The sequence below is a fragment of the Eupeodes corollae genome, chromosome 1, assembly GCF_945859685.1.
Source record: "Eupeodes corollae chromosome 1, idEupCoro1.1, whole genome shotgun sequence".
NCBI classification, from domain to species: Eukaryota; Metazoa; Arthropoda; class Insecta; order Diptera; family Syrphidae; genus Eupeodes; species Eupeodes corollae.
This window is the reverse complement of record NC_079147.1, coordinates 20,483,748-20,502,210: the sequence shown is the minus strand read 5'-3', so window position 1 is coordinate 20,502,210 and position 18,463 is coordinate 20,483,748. Positions and strand designations below refer to the sequence as shown.

General features: G+C 37.0%; 1 protein-coding gene across 1 annotated transcript; it reads right to left on the bottom strand.

Annotated features, from left to right (window-relative positions):
- Window positions 1–1,776: 1,776 nt before the first annotated feature.
- LOC129941757 (cAMP-dependent protein kinase catalytic subunit 2-like) lies at window positions 1,777–3,361 on the bottom strand. Its single transcript, XM_056050473.1, has 5 exons — window positions 3,042–3,361; window positions 2,755–2,984; window positions 2,422–2,587; window positions 2,087–2,364; window positions 1,777–2,034 (listed from the first exon to the last, which is right to left on the bottom strand). Exons 1-5 carry the CDS (start codon window positions 3,219–3,221, stop codon window positions 1,821–1,823), a joined length of 1,068 nt encoding a protein of 355 aa, XP_055906448.1. The 5' UTR covers window positions 3,222–3,361; the 3' UTR covers window positions 1,777–1,820.
- Between the last annotated feature and the right edge of the window lie 15,102 nt (window positions 3,362–18,463).

Below are 18,463 nucleotides of genomic sequence, written 5' to 3'. Positions count from 1 at the left end.
CTCCATAAAGGTTGGAAACAACTTGACAGTACCTTTCGATGTCAAAAAAGGTTTTAGACAAGGTTTTACGCTTTTTTAACATTGTGTTGAAAAGAATTGTGCAGAGCTCAAACGTCAACACTAGAGGCACTTTTAAAAGTGCTGCGGACATTGACATAATCGGAAGAACTCAGTGTGATGTCAATGGGGCTTTTGTGAGTATTGAGGCAGAGGCGGCAAAAATGGATTTAACGGTTAATGAGGGCAAAACAAAGTACAACTGTCGTCAAAAAAGGACACACAACACCGACGTCTTGGTCAAAACGTCACTATCGACTAACGTAACTTTGAGGTAAAGTCAAGGACTTCGTCTACCAAGGCTCCGCTGTAAACGCAGAAAACAACACCAGCGTAGCGCTTAGATAAAACGCAGAATAAATCTTGCTTACCGCTGTTTCTTTGGACTAAAAAAGCGATTGAGTGGTAAAGTCCTCTCTCGTGGGACCAAAGTGTTGCTATATAAGATCCTTATCATCCCCGTCCTGCTATACGGTGCAGAAGCATGGACTATGAGTCGCTTCGAGAGAAAAGTTCTTCGTGTGATCTACGGTCCCGTATGCATCGAAGGGGAGTGGAGAAGAAGATGGAACGACGAGCTGTACAGCGACGTAGACTTAGCCCGGAAAGTCTTCGAACCCACACCCACAGGACAGCGCAGTAAAGGAAGAGCTCGGATCAGGTGGCGCGCACAATTGGAAGGTGACTTCACCCAACTTAGAGCGCGAAACTTGGAGATATCTAGTTAGGTGGAGAAGTTTGTTGGGTGAGGCCCTAGTTCACACAGGACTGTAGCGCCACCTTAAGTAAGAAAGTAATTAAAAACTTTTAAGAAATGCTACTAAAATTGGTAAAAATTATTAGTGCTTTTATTCTTTCATACTTTAAGTCATATCAATTATCTGCTATTATTTAAGTTTATAAAAATTCAGCAATTTAAGTTCTTTATCATTTTTAAGCAAAGTAATTATTATTAAATGTCTCGATAGTGTTAAAATTTTGTATTTATAACCAACTTTTTATTTAATTTTCAAAATTTTGTCAGGTCAAGAACTGTTGTATGTTTACAAAAAAATAAGAATAGTGGAGCATTCAAAATAGGAAAATGAAGAAAAGCAGCATTAAGTTCAAGCACAAAGATCCTAGTAATAACTTGTGGTATCCCCCAATTCAATAATAGTCTTGTTTTTTTTTATCGGTGAATTCATTGAGAGATATAAATATAAATATATCTTAAATATCAGCAAAATACTGACCTATAAACTCGATGGCAAATAGGAGATCACTTATAAGCTAATAAGACAACTGCAAAAGAAATCCAATTTTACATCTCATTTGGCCTTAAGTATCTCGGTCATTATTGTTTTCTTTTTATTATTGTTAATGTAATTCTGCAAGATTTCCTGAAGTAAATGTTCGTTCTTAAGCACGAAATCTTAAGTTAGACTTTTTATTTTAGCTCGTTAAATTTTAGCTAATTATAATTGTTGGTCTTTAAAGATGTTGTTTCGTTATATTCGTATTTGCAACAATGTTGCAATCGTAAAAATGTAAAACTACGTGGTGTTTTCGTCCGTCGGTGAGGATCATAAAAACTTTTATAGCTTTCATTGAAGAGGCTATACAGTGAGTATATAATGTTAGCTAGAAGATGACAATATCTGTCTCTGAGTTTTAAGAACTCAATATTCTAAATTTGAATAACAGCTGAAATTATGTTAGAAAAAGTAAAATAATGAAATATTTTTTTATTGGAGGTAAAATAATATTTCTTTTGAAAACCACTAAAATTCTGCAAAGTATTCTTCAAACTTATTCAAATTGGAATGCACCAGATCAACATTTGGAAATTTATCAAAATTGCTGGTGTCTTCGAGATCCGTTGCACTTGGAATATAAGGAGCTTCAATCACTTGATTGTACAAACCACACCAATCAATAGACTTGAACCATTGATGTTCCTTAATGTCCTTATTTCCATTCATCATGTTGCCAAATCTTAAAAAAAACGATGGTTACAATAGAAACGCCAATTTTATTCTTGACAAACCTCTTTGAAAGATCAACTTGCAACAAGTTATCCACCAAATCTCTTAAATCCCTACTAAAATAAGGTGGCATTTTATAAAAGCCATCACAGATTTTGGAATACATTTTCATATGATCCTTGTTATAATTTGCAAACGGTGATTTTCCACAAACAAGTTCGTAGATGAGGATTCCAAAAGCCCACCAGTCAACGCTGGGTCCATAAGGTTTGGCCTGAATAATTTCTGGAGCAAGGTACTCAGGTGTTCCACAAAGTGTCATGGTTCTATCTAAAACTCGCTAAGTACATCAAGTCTACAAAGAAAAGCTTTCAAATATCTTGATAAAATTTTGTACCTTAGCAAATCCAAAATCAGTTATTCGAATATAGCCCTTTTTGTCTATGAGAATGTTTTCAGGCTTCAAGTCTCTATAAATCACATGTAACTTATGCAAGTACTCAAAACCAAGAAATACTTGAGCACAGTAAAATCTTGCTTGTTTTTCGTTGAATTTCTTTACCCTAAAGTTACATAGGGTTGTTAGGGATATTGTCGTTTTAGACCCATTTGCTGATACGGAATTTAAATAAGAACTTCTGTCATGAAATTTATCGATGATAGTAATATAGCAGATACAAAAATATTTATGTTTCGTTTCAGCAAAGGGATTTTCGTTAGTTGTTCTTACTTTCGATGATATGAAAAGAGTTCGCCTCCAATTATGTAAGGCATTGCCAAGTATAAATAATCGTTATCCTTTCGGGAAAATTCTAAAGTTATTAGGGTAGGAAAGTTTATTGACTGTAGCACAAGTTTCTCTTGATAGACATGCTTCACTTGCTTATGCTTGACAATGTGCTCTTTCAACATAACCTTAATAGCACAGTACTTGCCTGTTGATGTATCTTTACAGAGTTTCTATATAAGAATTAAATGTAAATTTGTTTATGACTTTTTGGAATTCAGAAAACTTACGACTCGTCCAAAAGAGCCAACTCCTAAAACTGCTATTTGCTCAAAATCATCAAGCCCTCTCAATACCGATGTTTTATTTTTTTCCCATTTGGTCAGGAACTCTCTTTTCATTTCTTCCAAGAGCTCATCGTAACTGTTATCCTTTTCACAGGCAAATAAAGGGAAAGTTTCTGTTAACATTTTTGAGAATTCGAATATAATGTTTTGAAAGATTCAAAAAATTGTTAAAAATACAAAACAGCTGTCAAAAATATATTTTTTTAAAATGAAAATCGTTTTTTTAAGTGATTTAATCGGAGCGATATCAGTTACATGAGGCTTCGCAGATCTCTTCGATTTGAAAATAGGTTAGAATAAGAAACTATTTGAAATCAAGACACTTCGTTTAAAATCTGCATTCCTTAAGCTTCTGATTAGGTAATTGACATTGAAAAGTATTAAAAGATCTTAGGAAGCGACTCACGCTTAAGATTTTAATTCTTCTTCTATTGAGATGTAAAAGTAAAAGTCGCTAGACCCTGTGGTTTGACACTGTTATATGTTTGAAGCCTTTTTTGCTTCCAGTTTCGCACGCCAAGTTGGTTGAGGTCTTCACCCACCCGCGTGCGCCGCCTGAGTCGCGGTCTACCTCTACTGGGCCGTCCCTCAGGTTTGGATTCGAAGAAATTCCGGGCTGTTGGACTAGGTCAGTGTCGCAGTACAGATACAGATGCTTGGTTGTAAAAATTGTTTTGTCCAAGTCCGATTCGGAGTATCTTTATACAATCTTCTCCTGTTAATTGCGTATTGGCTGAGGATTATGGGTACGAAAATAGCGTTGCAGTTATTCTAATTAATGTCCAAACAACAAATTTGGCGAGTCAATGATAGAAGATTGGAGAATCAATATTGAGTGGATTTTTAACAGCATTTTTGACTGCATCATCCACCTTCGATTCCAGAATGTTTAGGATCTATTCTTGGTCCAGAATTCGAAGGACATCATCTCTCGTGTTTTAATTTTCGAATGGAGATAATTGACTATTCAATTCAACCAAGTTCAAACAAAAACAATTTCATTGAACTTTAATCAAGTTTAATACTTTAACAGTTTCAAAAATAGAGTTTTTCCGTTTATTTGTTCCTGAACTAATTATTCCTTTGGCAATGTCATACAGGGAATGGATCAGCAAGGGCCTTGCTAGCTAAGTTTATAACTGTTCTTTTGCCAAAGTTATGAAAGGAGTAATACCCGGTTTCAAGTCTTAGAGTAGAACTTCAATCGGAGTAGCAGTACAAATCAAGGAACTAAAAACCATCGGAAGGCGCTCTTCGCAGGAACCTCTTCAGAACGGCCTCTCTCATTCTTGCCAAGATTGCCAAAAATGAAGAAACCGGAGTGATTCATGAGAGGAACGCCCAAAATAAAATAAAGTACCCGAAGGTTGTTGATGAATACCAGCCGTGACACGGCCGTTAAGCGAAATAGATCTCAGGTATATCTGCCCGTCTCAGAAAAAGAGTAAGCTTGACGACCGGACAAAGCCAGTGAAAGCACCATCAACTGCGTACTCTTAGTGAGGTTGTCAGGGATGACCTCCAAGTAGCAGTTTTATATGGGCTCTCCACAAATAGCAAAGGTCTGCTGAACGTGTGGAACTCTATCGAGGGCAAGCTCTCTGAGATGGTGTTTTCATACACTATATCAAACAGTGAGGGCTCTACACTAGTTTTGACTCTGGCGAGATGCTCAGGGGGTATAGGGTAATCAAGTGTGCGGACAGGTTTTCTAGGGATTTCCTTAGTGAAAGCATTCTAAGGTTAGCAATGAATGGGAGGCCTTGAAGCTAAAGCTTATCCCAGCAAAGGACATCCCTAGAGAACCGAAGGCTCGCATTTGGTTGCCGCTCATGAGCATAAAGCCAAGCGGACAGAATCTGATCCGCGGTCTTCAGAGTCAAAATCCGCTGGTTCCCATGCACGATTGGGCTGGAGTTAAGGCAGAAGTACTGCAGAAGACCAGCGCCTCTTACCTTCTGAGGATTAGCGAGGAAAGTCTAGGGGCTCTCGAGTACAAACTTAGTTTTGGTATAAAGAATGCCAAAATTAAAATTCTGCAGAGTCGGTGAACAGACGCCGACAAAGCTGATGACAACGTGGAGGTTGACGATGTTATAAGCGGAGTCGAGATCCCCAGCGAGTTGCCGGGCCCCAGCTCTGCAGCTAAAATTAATTAAAAAACGCGCTGAAGGTCATCCGGATTAATCTGAAGCACTCTAAGTGCGCTTCAGATAATGTGAGAGTTTTCCTTAGGGAGGAAAACTTCGAAATTGGCGTTATCCAAGAAATGTGGATAAACAGCTTCAAGGTGCGAGGCCTCCAAGACAACCAATACGACCTCTTTTATAAAACGGCAGATCAAGACCAAGGTAATCCCAGAACTTGTATTTTAGCTAATAAACATTTAAAAGGTTTTTTATGTCCAAATTTTAGCACTCCCGATCTGACAGTTGTCAGATTTGAAAGTAAGAATACAAATGGTTTGCTGTTGGCTTCTTTTTACTCCGCCCATAACGCACCATCATCTCCGGAGGAGGTGTGCAAATTAGAACCGAAACTAACATCAAAAAGGCAAACCTTCTGATCGGAGGCGACGCAAATGCTCGGCATACCCTTTGGGGAAGTTCTGAGATAAACGAACGAGGTGAGTCACTTTTTGATTTTATTATTGAAAATAATATGACCATTTGTAACAGAGGCAATACTCCCACTTTTGTCTTTCCGAGTTCGGAAAATTATGATGGATGAAAGGATGTGCTTGATGTTACTTTAGTAAACAACCGTAATTTATTAGTGGAGAATTGGAGAGTTTTCCCTTTGAATTCGTTTTCGGATCAGAAGTCGATTCTTTTTCAAATTAATTTCGAGTCGAAAAAACCAACGCCTTATAGAAATCCCAAAAGAACTGACTGAACGAAATTCAGTCAAATCGCTAATTTTAAACTGCGCAACTTACCGAATCTCACTGAATTGATAGGAGACCTTGAATCGAAGGTGAAAAACTTTGAAACTTCTATAAGTAAAGCTTTTAGAGTTTCTTGCCCAGTTAAATATAGCTGTAAAACCATTCGTTCTTGGTGGAATAAAGAACTGTCCAGTCTTAGGAAAATTACGAGGACAATTTTCAATATCTGCCACAAACATAAGTTTTACCAACAGAATAAAGACTCTCTTAAAATTTACAAGCAAGCTCTGTCATCAGCTAAAAGACAAGGCTGGAGAGAATACTGTCAATCAATCGAAGACATAAAGGACTCCACAAGGCTCAGCAAAGTTTTATCGAAGGAACATTGTAATCCTTCATTTCTTAAAAAGCCTGATGGAACCTGGACAGCCTCTCCAGCCGATTCTCTTGAGCTACTGATTAAGACGCACTTTCCGGGTTGCGAGAACAACTTGAAACAAAAGAACTAAACGTAGCTCATGTGGAGCAAGTCAATTCCGGATACAATTCTCGTACTCAGCCGTAGTACGTCCAATCTTAACATATGGTTCGATTGCGTGGTGGCCTGCACTTAGCAAAGCCTAAAATATTGATAAGCTAAAGAAGGTTTAGAGAACAGCTTGCGTGGGCACCACTTGCCCAACGGACGCCTTAAACGTTATTTTGGATCTTCTGCCAATCGAACTTTTTATTAAATACATAGTTTCCTGCAGCGGTATTAGGCTGAAGGAATCAAACAGCTGGTTGTCAAAACCTTATGGTCACAGCAACACAATGAAATGTATTCCCTCAGATATTATCTCGGTAGACACTGACTACTGCACTCCTACTTTGAACCTTAGTAAGGGTTTTAAGGTTATGTTCCCATCCAGAGAAGATTGGGAGGATGACATCGTGTCGATAGGTTTCGACACAACTATCCTTGCTGACGGCTCAAAGATGGAGTGCGGATTTGGTTCTGGGATCTTTTCTGAGTCGGTAAATGTAGCTAAATCCTTTAGGCTTCCTGAATTTGCTAGCGTTTAAGGAAGGCATGTAAGATACTTAAACAAAACCCAAACCAAAACCGAAATGCGGCTATCTTCACACACAGTCAGGCAGCTGTCAAAGCCATTAACTCGGCCATATCCTCATCTAAATTGGATCAGCAATGTCGCGATGAGCTTGCTAGCCTGAATATTAACCTCGGTGTCACCCTGATCTGGGTTCCAGGCCATAGTGGTATCGTGGGAAATGAACGGGCTGACGAGTTAACCAGGGAAGGATCGGCCCTTCATAGCTCACCTGCGGAAATGGTTAACATTCCTCTTGGTGATATGAAGGGTAAAATCTTTTCTATCTACCAAACTGAATCAAACCGAAGGTGGAGCAATTTACCCAACTGTATTATATCAAGGAAGATATGGGCCACCTATAATTAAACCCGTGCAAACGATCTTCTATGCAGGCCAAGACAAGACATAGCCAGGATTGTTGCGGTTTGTACCGGACATTTGCCGGACATGCAGAGAACACCTTTTGCCTTAGTTGTAGTGACCAAAAAGAAAGTGAAACGATAATCTAGATCAAACTAGAATGAAATACTTCGGAAAAGCATTCTTTCACGAACTTGATGAGCTATCTAAGACAAAGATTAGAGACCTAATCTTTTTTCTCAATGCGACACAATGGCTCTAACATAATCGCTATGGAGCTTCTCTATAAATCTTTCCCTTTCTATCACAGGTCCAATGAGTTTTTGGTATCAAAACGGCGCACTACAGCGCTAATTGGATCTCAGGCTAAGTTGCCTTGAGATCGCTATTTCTACCTACCTAGAACTGTAATCTTTGTTGATTTTAGTGCGCCTGAGGTTGAACGAAAGTCAGTGCCGATGTCCTTGCAGTTTTTTTAATGTTGTTGACATGTAGGTAGTAAGGGTTTAAGTTATTCTCAAGGCTATTTCAAAATAAGGGCCATTCTTTGAAGCATATCATTATAAGGAGGTTACATATATTTTTTAATTGAGGAATTACGTTTTCCTTTTAAACATTCCATTTTAAGATCGAACTAAAAGTAATACCCAATATTTTTAACTCTTTCGAAGCCGAGATTCCAGTACCGCGAAAACTTAAAGAAATTGGGTTACAATTTCTTTATCTGCATAGGCACACTATAACTTTTTCTTCGGACTATGTTTGCATTGGGGGTCGCCAGATAATATTAAATCTGCTTGAATTTCACTATAAGAAGAGGCTTTGTAAATTTCAACCGATAGCTCCTTGCAGTTCCGTTTTCAAGTTCAAAGAGTTTGGATTTATAACCTTCAACTTCAACTGGAAAGTTCTTGAAGTCATGAAGGACACAATAATTCGAATTATATGAAAAGATACTCCCCACTGTGACAACTGTTTAGGGACGGTAATCAAAGTGAAGTGACTCGATCAAAAGCTCTTTGTAGTGGTTTTGAAAGATTTTCTGTTCGTGCTCCAGCAAATGACAAAATGTATGTTCTCCCCTGTTCTGTCCGGAAGCGTGTTGTGCTGAATATGACTTTTTTTCTGCAAACCAACTTATGCCTCGCGATAATTTTTTCAAAAACTTTGGAGAGAACGGGAAGCAGTGAGATAGGTCGGTACCATCGAAGCTGTAACGATTTTTAGCGCTTATAGGAATTGTTTTGAACTGAGCCCTTTTCCAGTCGTGTGAAAAAACACCTGTCATTAACTTATCGCGTTATAATTTACAGAGCCTGTCTTATAGGTTATCGATGTATTTCTCAACCATTTTATAGGTTATCTTGTCTTCACCTGGAGTTGCGCCTTTCAAACTTCTAAGACAGTTCTAGACGAAAAATCTGTTCGTTAAGAATTTCGCATTTTGTTTGTTTGAAGTTCGTTTACAAGAGCCAAGAGTATTTACTTTTAATTAACACATTGAGTACAATTTTTCCTTCATGGATTATCAGTTGTGGAATAAACTTTCTTTCTTTTCACTTGATATGTGTATCACTTACGAAAATGACATCCCGCATACAACTTTGATCCCATAAATTCTCAAAACCTATAATTTAAATTGAAACTTCCCAAAAAGTAACATTCCTTCCATCCCATCATACATAACACTTTATACTTATATACGACATAATACACTATCGAATGTCCTCAAAGTGTAAGAACTATCCTGGTATCATTTCACTTATATACACTAGATGCGGAAAACAAGGACTTCTAATCTCATTTCGAATAACATTTCCCTTCAAACCATTTTAAACCGCAAGAGAGATTTTGCGGAAATTACTTTCAAAAACACGTATGAGAAGCAAAGATAAATTTCCTGCCACAAAAGTATTTCATATTCATATTTCTATATTACTTTATACGTTTTAATATAAGATGAGATTCATGTGTGCCATTGCCATCATCAGGCACAGTCAAGGAAAATAACCTAGAAGAAGAAAAGGTTTGCCTTTGTGCAAAACTCCTGCTCCATCTTTTACTCGTATAGATACTGTTCATAGGATTTTTGGTTTTTCCAGAGAAAAGTTCTTCGCTCTTCGAAGAAATTTTCCCTTTCTTTCATCGTTTCTATATGCGAGTATAATACTTTGTACCTAATCCATGGAATCGTAAAACTATAATAAACACTATATCCATTTCAAAGATACTTTTTGAAGTATCTATAAAAGGGTGAGTCGGCTGATGGTACGAGTGGGTATATTTATGTATAGTTTTGTTTAGATTTACTAGATTCATCGCAAGTTTATACTCGTATATAGATACCCTACCCACACATATAAAAATTATATGCGTAACTAATCACTCGTGTGTGAAAATATTATTTTGGATTAAGGATGTTATTTCTAAAATATATGAAAGTTTTGGATACATTTTCATTTGCGAAAAATAATTATATTTTCTATATGGGGACACGTTTAAAGGCGGAGGTCTTGAAAACCAGCTGAGTTAGTTAGTTTGGGTATTAGTTTTGAAGGTCTTTGCGAAATTTGGTGAAAAACAATCTAATTTGTGATTTATTTTCAAAGTTTACTTTTCATTTGCGTGAACATGAAGTCGCGAAAAGTTAAAACAAAGAAAATTATTATACCTAATCTTTTCAATTCATTTCGCGGCGGTTCATATTATTTTTTTAGGAGTAGTTTCCGATTTCAGTGTCAGATAAGAAATATTAAGTTTTCACTTAAGTACAAAAGAGAAAAAGTGGGTTGGGCTCACACAAACGTTACGCTGGGTGGTTAAATTTTAAGGGCCGATTTTGAATGTGAACCAAACCTAAAACTACTAGTTTTTTTCTGCATTTTATTTGACAATCTTCAATCTTCGACAAATTCAATTCCAACCATTGAAATAAACACAATCCAGCAACACGTTTAGTTTTTCAGGCCTTTTAAGAAAATGGACCTTCAAATCAAATCGAATATCGAGCACAACGCGATTTGTTCGGTCAATTTAACCGTCCAAATGAACGTACAATCGAAAAAATTCTTGCAAAATGTCAGCAAACCGGGTTTGTGGAAGATGTAAAAGCAACTGCAGAAAATATTAGATACTGCTGTACCCGATAATGTGGTTAGAGAGCCATCCACCTCAACTCGTCGTACCTCATTCCCAAAAATTGCACCTCTCACGCTTCTCGTTGATGAACATTGTGCACTAAGACTTGTATCTACACTTTACAAAGTGCAATTGAATTAAGAATAAAGCCGCTTGACCAAATCGTCGTCCAACAACAGCGGATGGTCAATTTTCGAAAAAAATCTTCTTCAGTAAGTGAATTTTGTATACAAAATTGGTACAACTGAAAGAAGATCTGTCGGAATAATAATAAAAAAAAACACAAATAAAAAAAAATTTGTGAAACTCAAATGTTAAAATTAACTTAGGAAAAAAACTAATAAAATGGTCAATTTTTAGGAAGAAATGGTAAGAAAACATGTGGAAATTGAGATTGTTTTAAAAAAAAAGTTCATTTAACAATTGCTCCAGGGAGGGGGTTCGTTCGTAGACTGCTACATTAACATGTGGTGTTGAAGCGAGCGTGAAGATCGTATCAATTCTTTATATACCTGAATCGAGTTTAAATGATCCATAAAATATAAATTTCAAAAAGCCACCCATAGTAAGATTGTACTCTAAATTTTATCGGTGTTATTCATACTATGGATACTCATACTATGGATTCGTGTAAAATCCTACTATACTATGGATAGATTTTCCAATAAAACACGGGTAGTGATAAGGCTCTTTTGCACCTAAATTTATTCGTCAATAAGCTCAAATGCAATGCACCAACAACAGATTAACAGTTCGGTGCGTTTTATATGGGCTGATGTCATCATCGGGCCATATTTTGACCAAAACGGCCCGAAATAAATTGGCCACACAACTATGTACCAAAATAATGGCTTTTCTACACGACAAATTCAATGGCGATAGCTCGGTCCCTAGCTAGATGTCTCCAGTTTCACGCTTCAAGTTGGGTGAGGTCACCTTCTACTTGTTGGCGCCACCTGATCCGCGGTCTTCCTCTACAGCGCTGTCCTGTGGGTGCTTTCATCCACTTTTGTCATAGTCCATGCTTCTGCACCGTATAGCAGGACGGGGATGATAAGGGTCTTATATAGCAAGACTTTGGTCCCTCGAGAGAGGACTTTAATACTCAATTGCTTTATTAGTCCAAAGAAACAGCGGTTAGCAAGAGTTATTCTGCGTTTGATCTCAGCACTGGTGTTGTTTTCTGTGTTTATAGCGAAGCTTAGGTTATCCTGCACAAACGGACAAGTTTGGCAGGGGTGCCAAAAGTATACATGGCTCTATACAACTAGTCCCTGTAGATGCTGTTATAAGCGGCCTTGAATTCGATGACAAGATGGTGGGTGTCGATTTGGTGTTCTTGGGTTTTTTCCAGGATCTGCCGTAATGTGAATATTTGATCAACTGTGGACTTTCCTGGTCTAAAACCTCACTGATGAGGACCTATCAGGTTGTTGACGATGGGCTTTAGACGGCCATATCTTAAATATAAGTTAGTGCATGCTCCTAACCAACTTATCTCCAGCTGCTTTAAAGAGCTCGGCATTCAAACCATCCGCTCCAGCGGCTTTATTACACTTCAGCTTAGATATGGCAATCTTTACTTCTTCTAAGTCGGGGGGACGGGATTGTTGGGTTTCGTCGTCTATATCGAATGGGTCATCCTGCCTGACAGCGGAATTCAGTTCGTCGTAGACGTTATACAATCTGAAGAAGTGGTCCTTCCATATCCTCAGCATTGACTGCGGTTCCACTATGATGTTTCCACTTTCATATTAGCAGCCTTCGGTTCAAGGTATATGTACCTACCTGTGAATTTCGTTGCACCTATTCATAAAACTTTCGAACTTCATTTCTTTTAAACCTCTCAACATCTTCGACCCACGCTTCTCATGCCCACTCTTTGTCCTTCTGAGAAGTCGGTGTTTCTCTCGCCTCTTCTGCTCATAGAGTTCATGGACAGCTCTCGTCCTTTTATGCAGCTCCACTTTGCGTGCCTGTTGTTTGGCTGCATTTGCCTGCCGACATTCCTTATCAAACCAAGGGTTCCTTGTTAGTGGCTGTTTGAAACCTAGCACATCAGAGGCGGCTTCTCTGATTGCATCTTGGCAATGTTGCTACTGGTTTTCGATACATTGTGTTGGCGGCAGAGAACTTCGAGAGAGGTTACTTGTAACTCGTCGGAAAGGGATTTGGCGATATCTGGCGATTGTAGCCATTCTACGTTATGCCTTCTCAAAGCACCTTCCTTTTCTGCCTTGGGTCTCGAAATCCGAAGTGCTACCTTGGCTACAACAATGTAGTGGTCCGAGTCGATGTTAGCTCCTCGAAAAGTTCGTACATTAATGATGCTGGAAGCGTGTCTGGCGTCGATCGCAATATGGTCAATCTGGTTGACGGTAGATTGATCTGGAGAAGTCCAAGTACATTTGTGGATGTTTAGGTGTGGAAAACGTGTACTTGCTACCATGACGTTTCGCCACGCAGCAAAATCTATGAGCCTGAATCCGTTGTCGGAAATGTTGTAACTATGAAAGCTTTTATTTGGCCAGGAAGTCATCCCGACGGCACATCCTCCAACCTGAAGAGCCAGATCCTAAGTATAACTCCAAGGATGGGGAGCCGGATAAAACTGCTCCTTATAGAAATGGGCTCTGAATAAGTCGAAGAAGACCTATAAGGTGTTCAGTAAGTAGTTCAACCTGGAACTGTAGACGCCACCGTTGATTCCATCTCGGGAATTCCTCCGCAGCCGTCTGGATAAGGAGAGGTGCCTTAGTGGAAACACCTCTCCCCACATCTATCGTTTGCTGCCCCAACAACTTTCCACTGGGGTTGGAACCCAATCTCCAGTTGAGGTTGGTTTTGAGAAAAACCTGTGGACACTTGTGTCCACATGTAAACCATTTAAACATCTCCAATTTTAGAAACTGTTCTTAAAACCTTGGTTGTTTAGCTGTGTCATACAACTTGACAAAGGCTTTTGCTAAAATAAGTAAATAAACAGTGCACTAGTCCACTTTTTAATCTTAACAAAAAGACGTACATAAATACGTTAGAATAAATTCGTTACTATAAAATTCTTTTTGAAAAATCATGCTGATTATCATATGTATTTAAACGCCAAGGAGGAGGCATACTTCACCATCCCCTTGTTGGATTCTGTTGTAGATGTTAATTGGTCTGAATAGCAAACCAGATTGGTCATATTAATCTACATAGTTGTGTCAATTTCTTTGGAATGTTATTTATAGTTCTACACTGAATATGTTAATCCTTGGAACAATTTATTTTTAGAGCTTTTTTATATTAAATAATTTAGAGATGTCTGCATTTGACCTTGGACCATCAAAAACAAAGCTTGGTAAATCGGAAACAAGCTGGAAGAACTGTCAAAAATTAAAATAAAAAGAATAAATTGTTTTACACACCTCATTTTCCTGAAACATGAACTAATATCTCAGTAAACTTCTTTTGAGGGCAAAACTAAGTTTTTTTTTTAACAGTTTACCAAATGTTCTTCTCTTGCTACCTTAAACTTGTTATAAAGTTTAGAAAACGATTTGGAAAATTTAACAAGGTCATACAAATAATAATGCCTTGCTTATATAGTTAATCGGTGATTTCTTTTTGTAAACCGCAAATAAATGTTCTTATTTATTTTTCAAAACGTTTCTTTTAAAGAATACAATTCAAAAAAGGTATCCATATTCCGACCAGAACAAACATCATCATTAATTTTTTTCGGAATTAGAGCCATTTGTTCTACGGGTGTTGGTTTTGAAAAAAATCCTTAATATAAAATAAAATCAAAAAAAAGCAACTAAACTAAGAAAACAAAAAATATTCACCAAGGATCTTCTTTCCTCAACAAAGTGTTTTCTCAACTTTCTTTCATTTCTCACTGATTAATAACTCAGTGAAATTAGAAATATCTTTCCTTCCGCAGAGTTCGATGTGGGTTCTTTGTTCATCGTCGTCGTAGCCGTTTTTTTAAGCTGCATTTCTTTCGCAGTTTTTCCGTTTTTCTTTTTTTTTTAATTTTGAAAAATCACAACCTTTTCTCATGGAAGTATCAAAAAGGGAAAAACAACGTAAAACTAAAGCGTAAGGCAAATGAAAGAAAAGTTAAAAAAAAAAAAGTAAAAAATTAAAGAACAAATCTCATGCAATTTTTCACTTTTTCTATTCCGCGTCTTCTGACGAACCGACCGAAGCTAAAGCTAAAGTAAAGACGAAGGCGAAGGGATATTGTACCTTTTTTCAAAAATTCTTAATTTTCCACTTAATTGCTTCAGCGTGATTAGTAATGTTAAACTTTGAGGATTTTCCCATGACTTTTCCCTTTTGTTGCTTTGCTCGCTGCTTTATGCTATTCGAGATTTTATATAAATAGGAAGGGGATGGGGTTGATGGTCCGAGTGGGAAAATGGAAACAATTTTAATAACAGCAATTACAGAGATTGATATTCGTATTTTCTTTTTTGGTTTTTTCAAGCCAATGCCTTAAATCAAAAAAAAAGGAAAAGAAAAACGTTGATGTTTTTCCTATTTTTAATGTTAGATATTTCTTTTGACTGTGTTTAGGCGAAAAAGGTCGCAGCCTATAGAAGTTGTCTGTCATCACTAAAATTCTTTGAAATATTAGATTTGTCTAAGTATTGTTCGACTTTGAATAGCAATCGGTTTAATATTTTTCCTTGGTTTTCTTAAATTGAAATCAATTCTTCAAAAAATCCGACTCCGTAAGGGTGATTTCATGTACTATTGCTTGTTTTAAAGCAAACTTTTAAGTGAATCAACTTTAGATTTAACTAAACCTCTAAAGTATTTCGTAGAACTAGGAGAAGAAGTAAAAATTTCTTTGTATGCACTTTTTCAGAAAAGTATACAACAACTACTTAAGTATTGGTTGATTAGAGATTTTACGCTTTAAGACCACCAAAAGGTTTCCAAACTAGTTGGGCGACAAACTTTGGCAATAGACGATATAATGAGAAAAATATGATTAGAAAGCTTACCTGGAAGCATTTGTGCCGTAGTTTCTGTTTCCGAATTCGAGAAGCGACCACTGATTGTTGATACAATATTGGAAGTTTTGGGGCAAAGTCATTTTACATCAGTGAAAAGAATTTCTCAATCTTCACAACCAATATCTTCATTAACCGAAGAAGTAGAAGCAAATCAAACTCAAGAACCTAAATGCAATAACTTTTCTATAAGTAGGTACCATCATCGGTTCGGTTTTTAAACTTGTAATGTGTAAAGCCTAGCCAGTTCAATGAGAAAACTGTTTCAGTACAGGAAAACTAGATTCTACTTCAGTAAAAACAGTAAACGAAATGGACTTCCTTGAATCCTACCGTCTTTTTATTTATGACAATTCGAACAATTACTAATCGACAATAGTGCTGATTTATCTGCCAGATTGATATCATCTGTTTGCTGCAAATGGGACATCTATTTGAGTCGAATATTACCATTGTCAATTTAGGACTGCTAAGAAAAACAAAAAACTGTATCTCAAAAACAGCAGATTTCCATCAAAAAAGATGTAAGCTTCGCAAATATTCCTCCAGGTTTCGATTTTTTAATTCATTAACTGACTCTCTGCGCTTCTTCGCAGTGGCAAGTTTCATAATAGACCAAATATTCTTAGTCGTATTGAGATCTGGATTGTAGGGAGGCCAACTTAGAACATCGATATTATTTTTTTCGAAGTACTTTTTAACTTTAAAAATAAAAAAAATCCAAGTATTATTTTTATTCATAAAAGTCTGAACTTTTTTAAAAGGATAATATAAGTCAGTCATGGTTAAAATGAAAACAAGTTCATAATTACAATCTTGGTTGGGTGACAATGAACATTGTCCTGTTGAAAAATGAAACTGCAAGTGTCCCCACAAAGCTCTAGCTCTCTTTTGCATTGACTTTGGATTCTAGAAATCTCATTCTAATTTTTTGGAAAATCCGGCTTCAGTACCAACTTGAGTGCTCTAATTCCAGCTCTTGAAAGCCTTTTTCTCACTAAGCTTGACGAAATTACTTTGCCTGTAGCTCGACACAGGTCGTTTTAAAGGTCAACCGAAGTCCTGAACTGAGGCACACGACTTTACAAAAAAAAGATCTTCCACTGGGGTCGTCTTTTTTAGCCTCCCCGAGTCTCTTTCCCGGTATCACGATATATTTTTCAAACTCCGTGCCACAGTTTGTGAAGCAATATTCAATCTCTTAAAAATAGCACGTGTTGTCAAATTGCTACGTGACTATATGCTTGTTACAGTCTCCAAGAAAAAAAGGTGAAGGGAAACCTTGTGATTACTACCGTCGCCTTAACGCAATTACAGAACCTGATCGCTTTCCAATACTGTACATTCAAGATTTTTAGATTTTTCTCAAAAATCCTCTGGCAAGAACTTTTATTATATTTATAACCAAATCCCAATTTCACTGGAATACCGCCAAAAAACTGCAATAATAACACCTTTTTGACTGTTAAACGCTATTTGGGCTTCTGAACGGTTCACAGCACTTTTAATGACCTTGATTACGTTGTAATTTGTGTAGATGACATCGTTATTGACTCAACAAATGAAAATGAACATAGCATTTATGTCACGATAGTTTAGGAGACTTCGCAAAATTTGATTTTGGCAAGCCCTTGCTAATTGTGTATCAAAAGAATGGCATTGTTCCGCCATCAGATCGAATAAATGATATTCCTAAATTTAAAAAACCCATTGAAGCTCATGTATTAGGAAGATTTTTGATACTTCTTAATTTGTACAGACGATTTCAATCAAATAAAACAATCAAACACGTTCCACTTTAACCAAAACAGATTTTTTTACAAGCAGAGGCATTAGATCATACTGTACCTGATGCGAACTTGGTTTTATTTGCTGATGCCAGTAATGTTGCCATTTGCACTGCATTAAATCAAATCAATATAGGAAAACTTGAAGCCCTTAGCTTCTATTCAGAAGGAATGACAGCCTCACAGAAACAATAGAGTACTTACGACACAGGAATTTTCGCAATATATCAAGCATTTAACCACAAACAATTTATGATCGAAGGAAGAGCTTTTACGTATGCCTTTCAACACAATTTTGACAAATCTTCTCTTCTTCTTAAGTGATACCTCAATTTTATTAATCAATTTTGTAAAAAAAATCGTGATACCTCAGGAAAAGACAACATGTGATACATAAACCGAAAGAATCAGATCGTTTCAAGTTCAAACCGGAAGATTTAAGCAAATTAGCATCGATTTTATTGGCCCTCTTCCACCTTTCAAAAGATATGGGCTGTTGTAATCCCACCTTATAAATTAACAGCGGGAGGAGTTGCGAAAGCTCTGGTACACACATTAATATCTCATTATGGTGTGCACGAGACGTTGACAACCGATCAAGGAAGACAAATCCAACCAAATCTTTTCCTTAAGATATAGAAATCGTTTGGAATCAAGCACAACCAAACAACAGCGTACCACCGCAATCGAATGGCATAATTGAGCGTTTCCATCGGACTTTAAAAGCATCTATCAAATACCACGAGTGGAATTAGTAGTCCCATGTTTTACTAATCGTTATGCTTGGACTTTGATCTGCAATTAATGTTCCAGCAACCGATATGATTTATGATACTAATCTAAAGCTTCCAGGTGAAATTTTCGACTACAAATCTACTAAAAATGTTAATGCAGACTTTTTAAAAATGCCTCAAGCAAACTATGAATGATCTTAAACCTGTCGTTACTTCTAATCATTCTAAAATCCTATGAGCAACAGCATTCTGCAGTAGTAACTAGATCTGACAAATTTGATAAGGTTCGTCCAATCTGATCCATTTAAAATTTCAATAGTTTCCTGTACTGATAGGGATGGTTTACCAAAGCATAT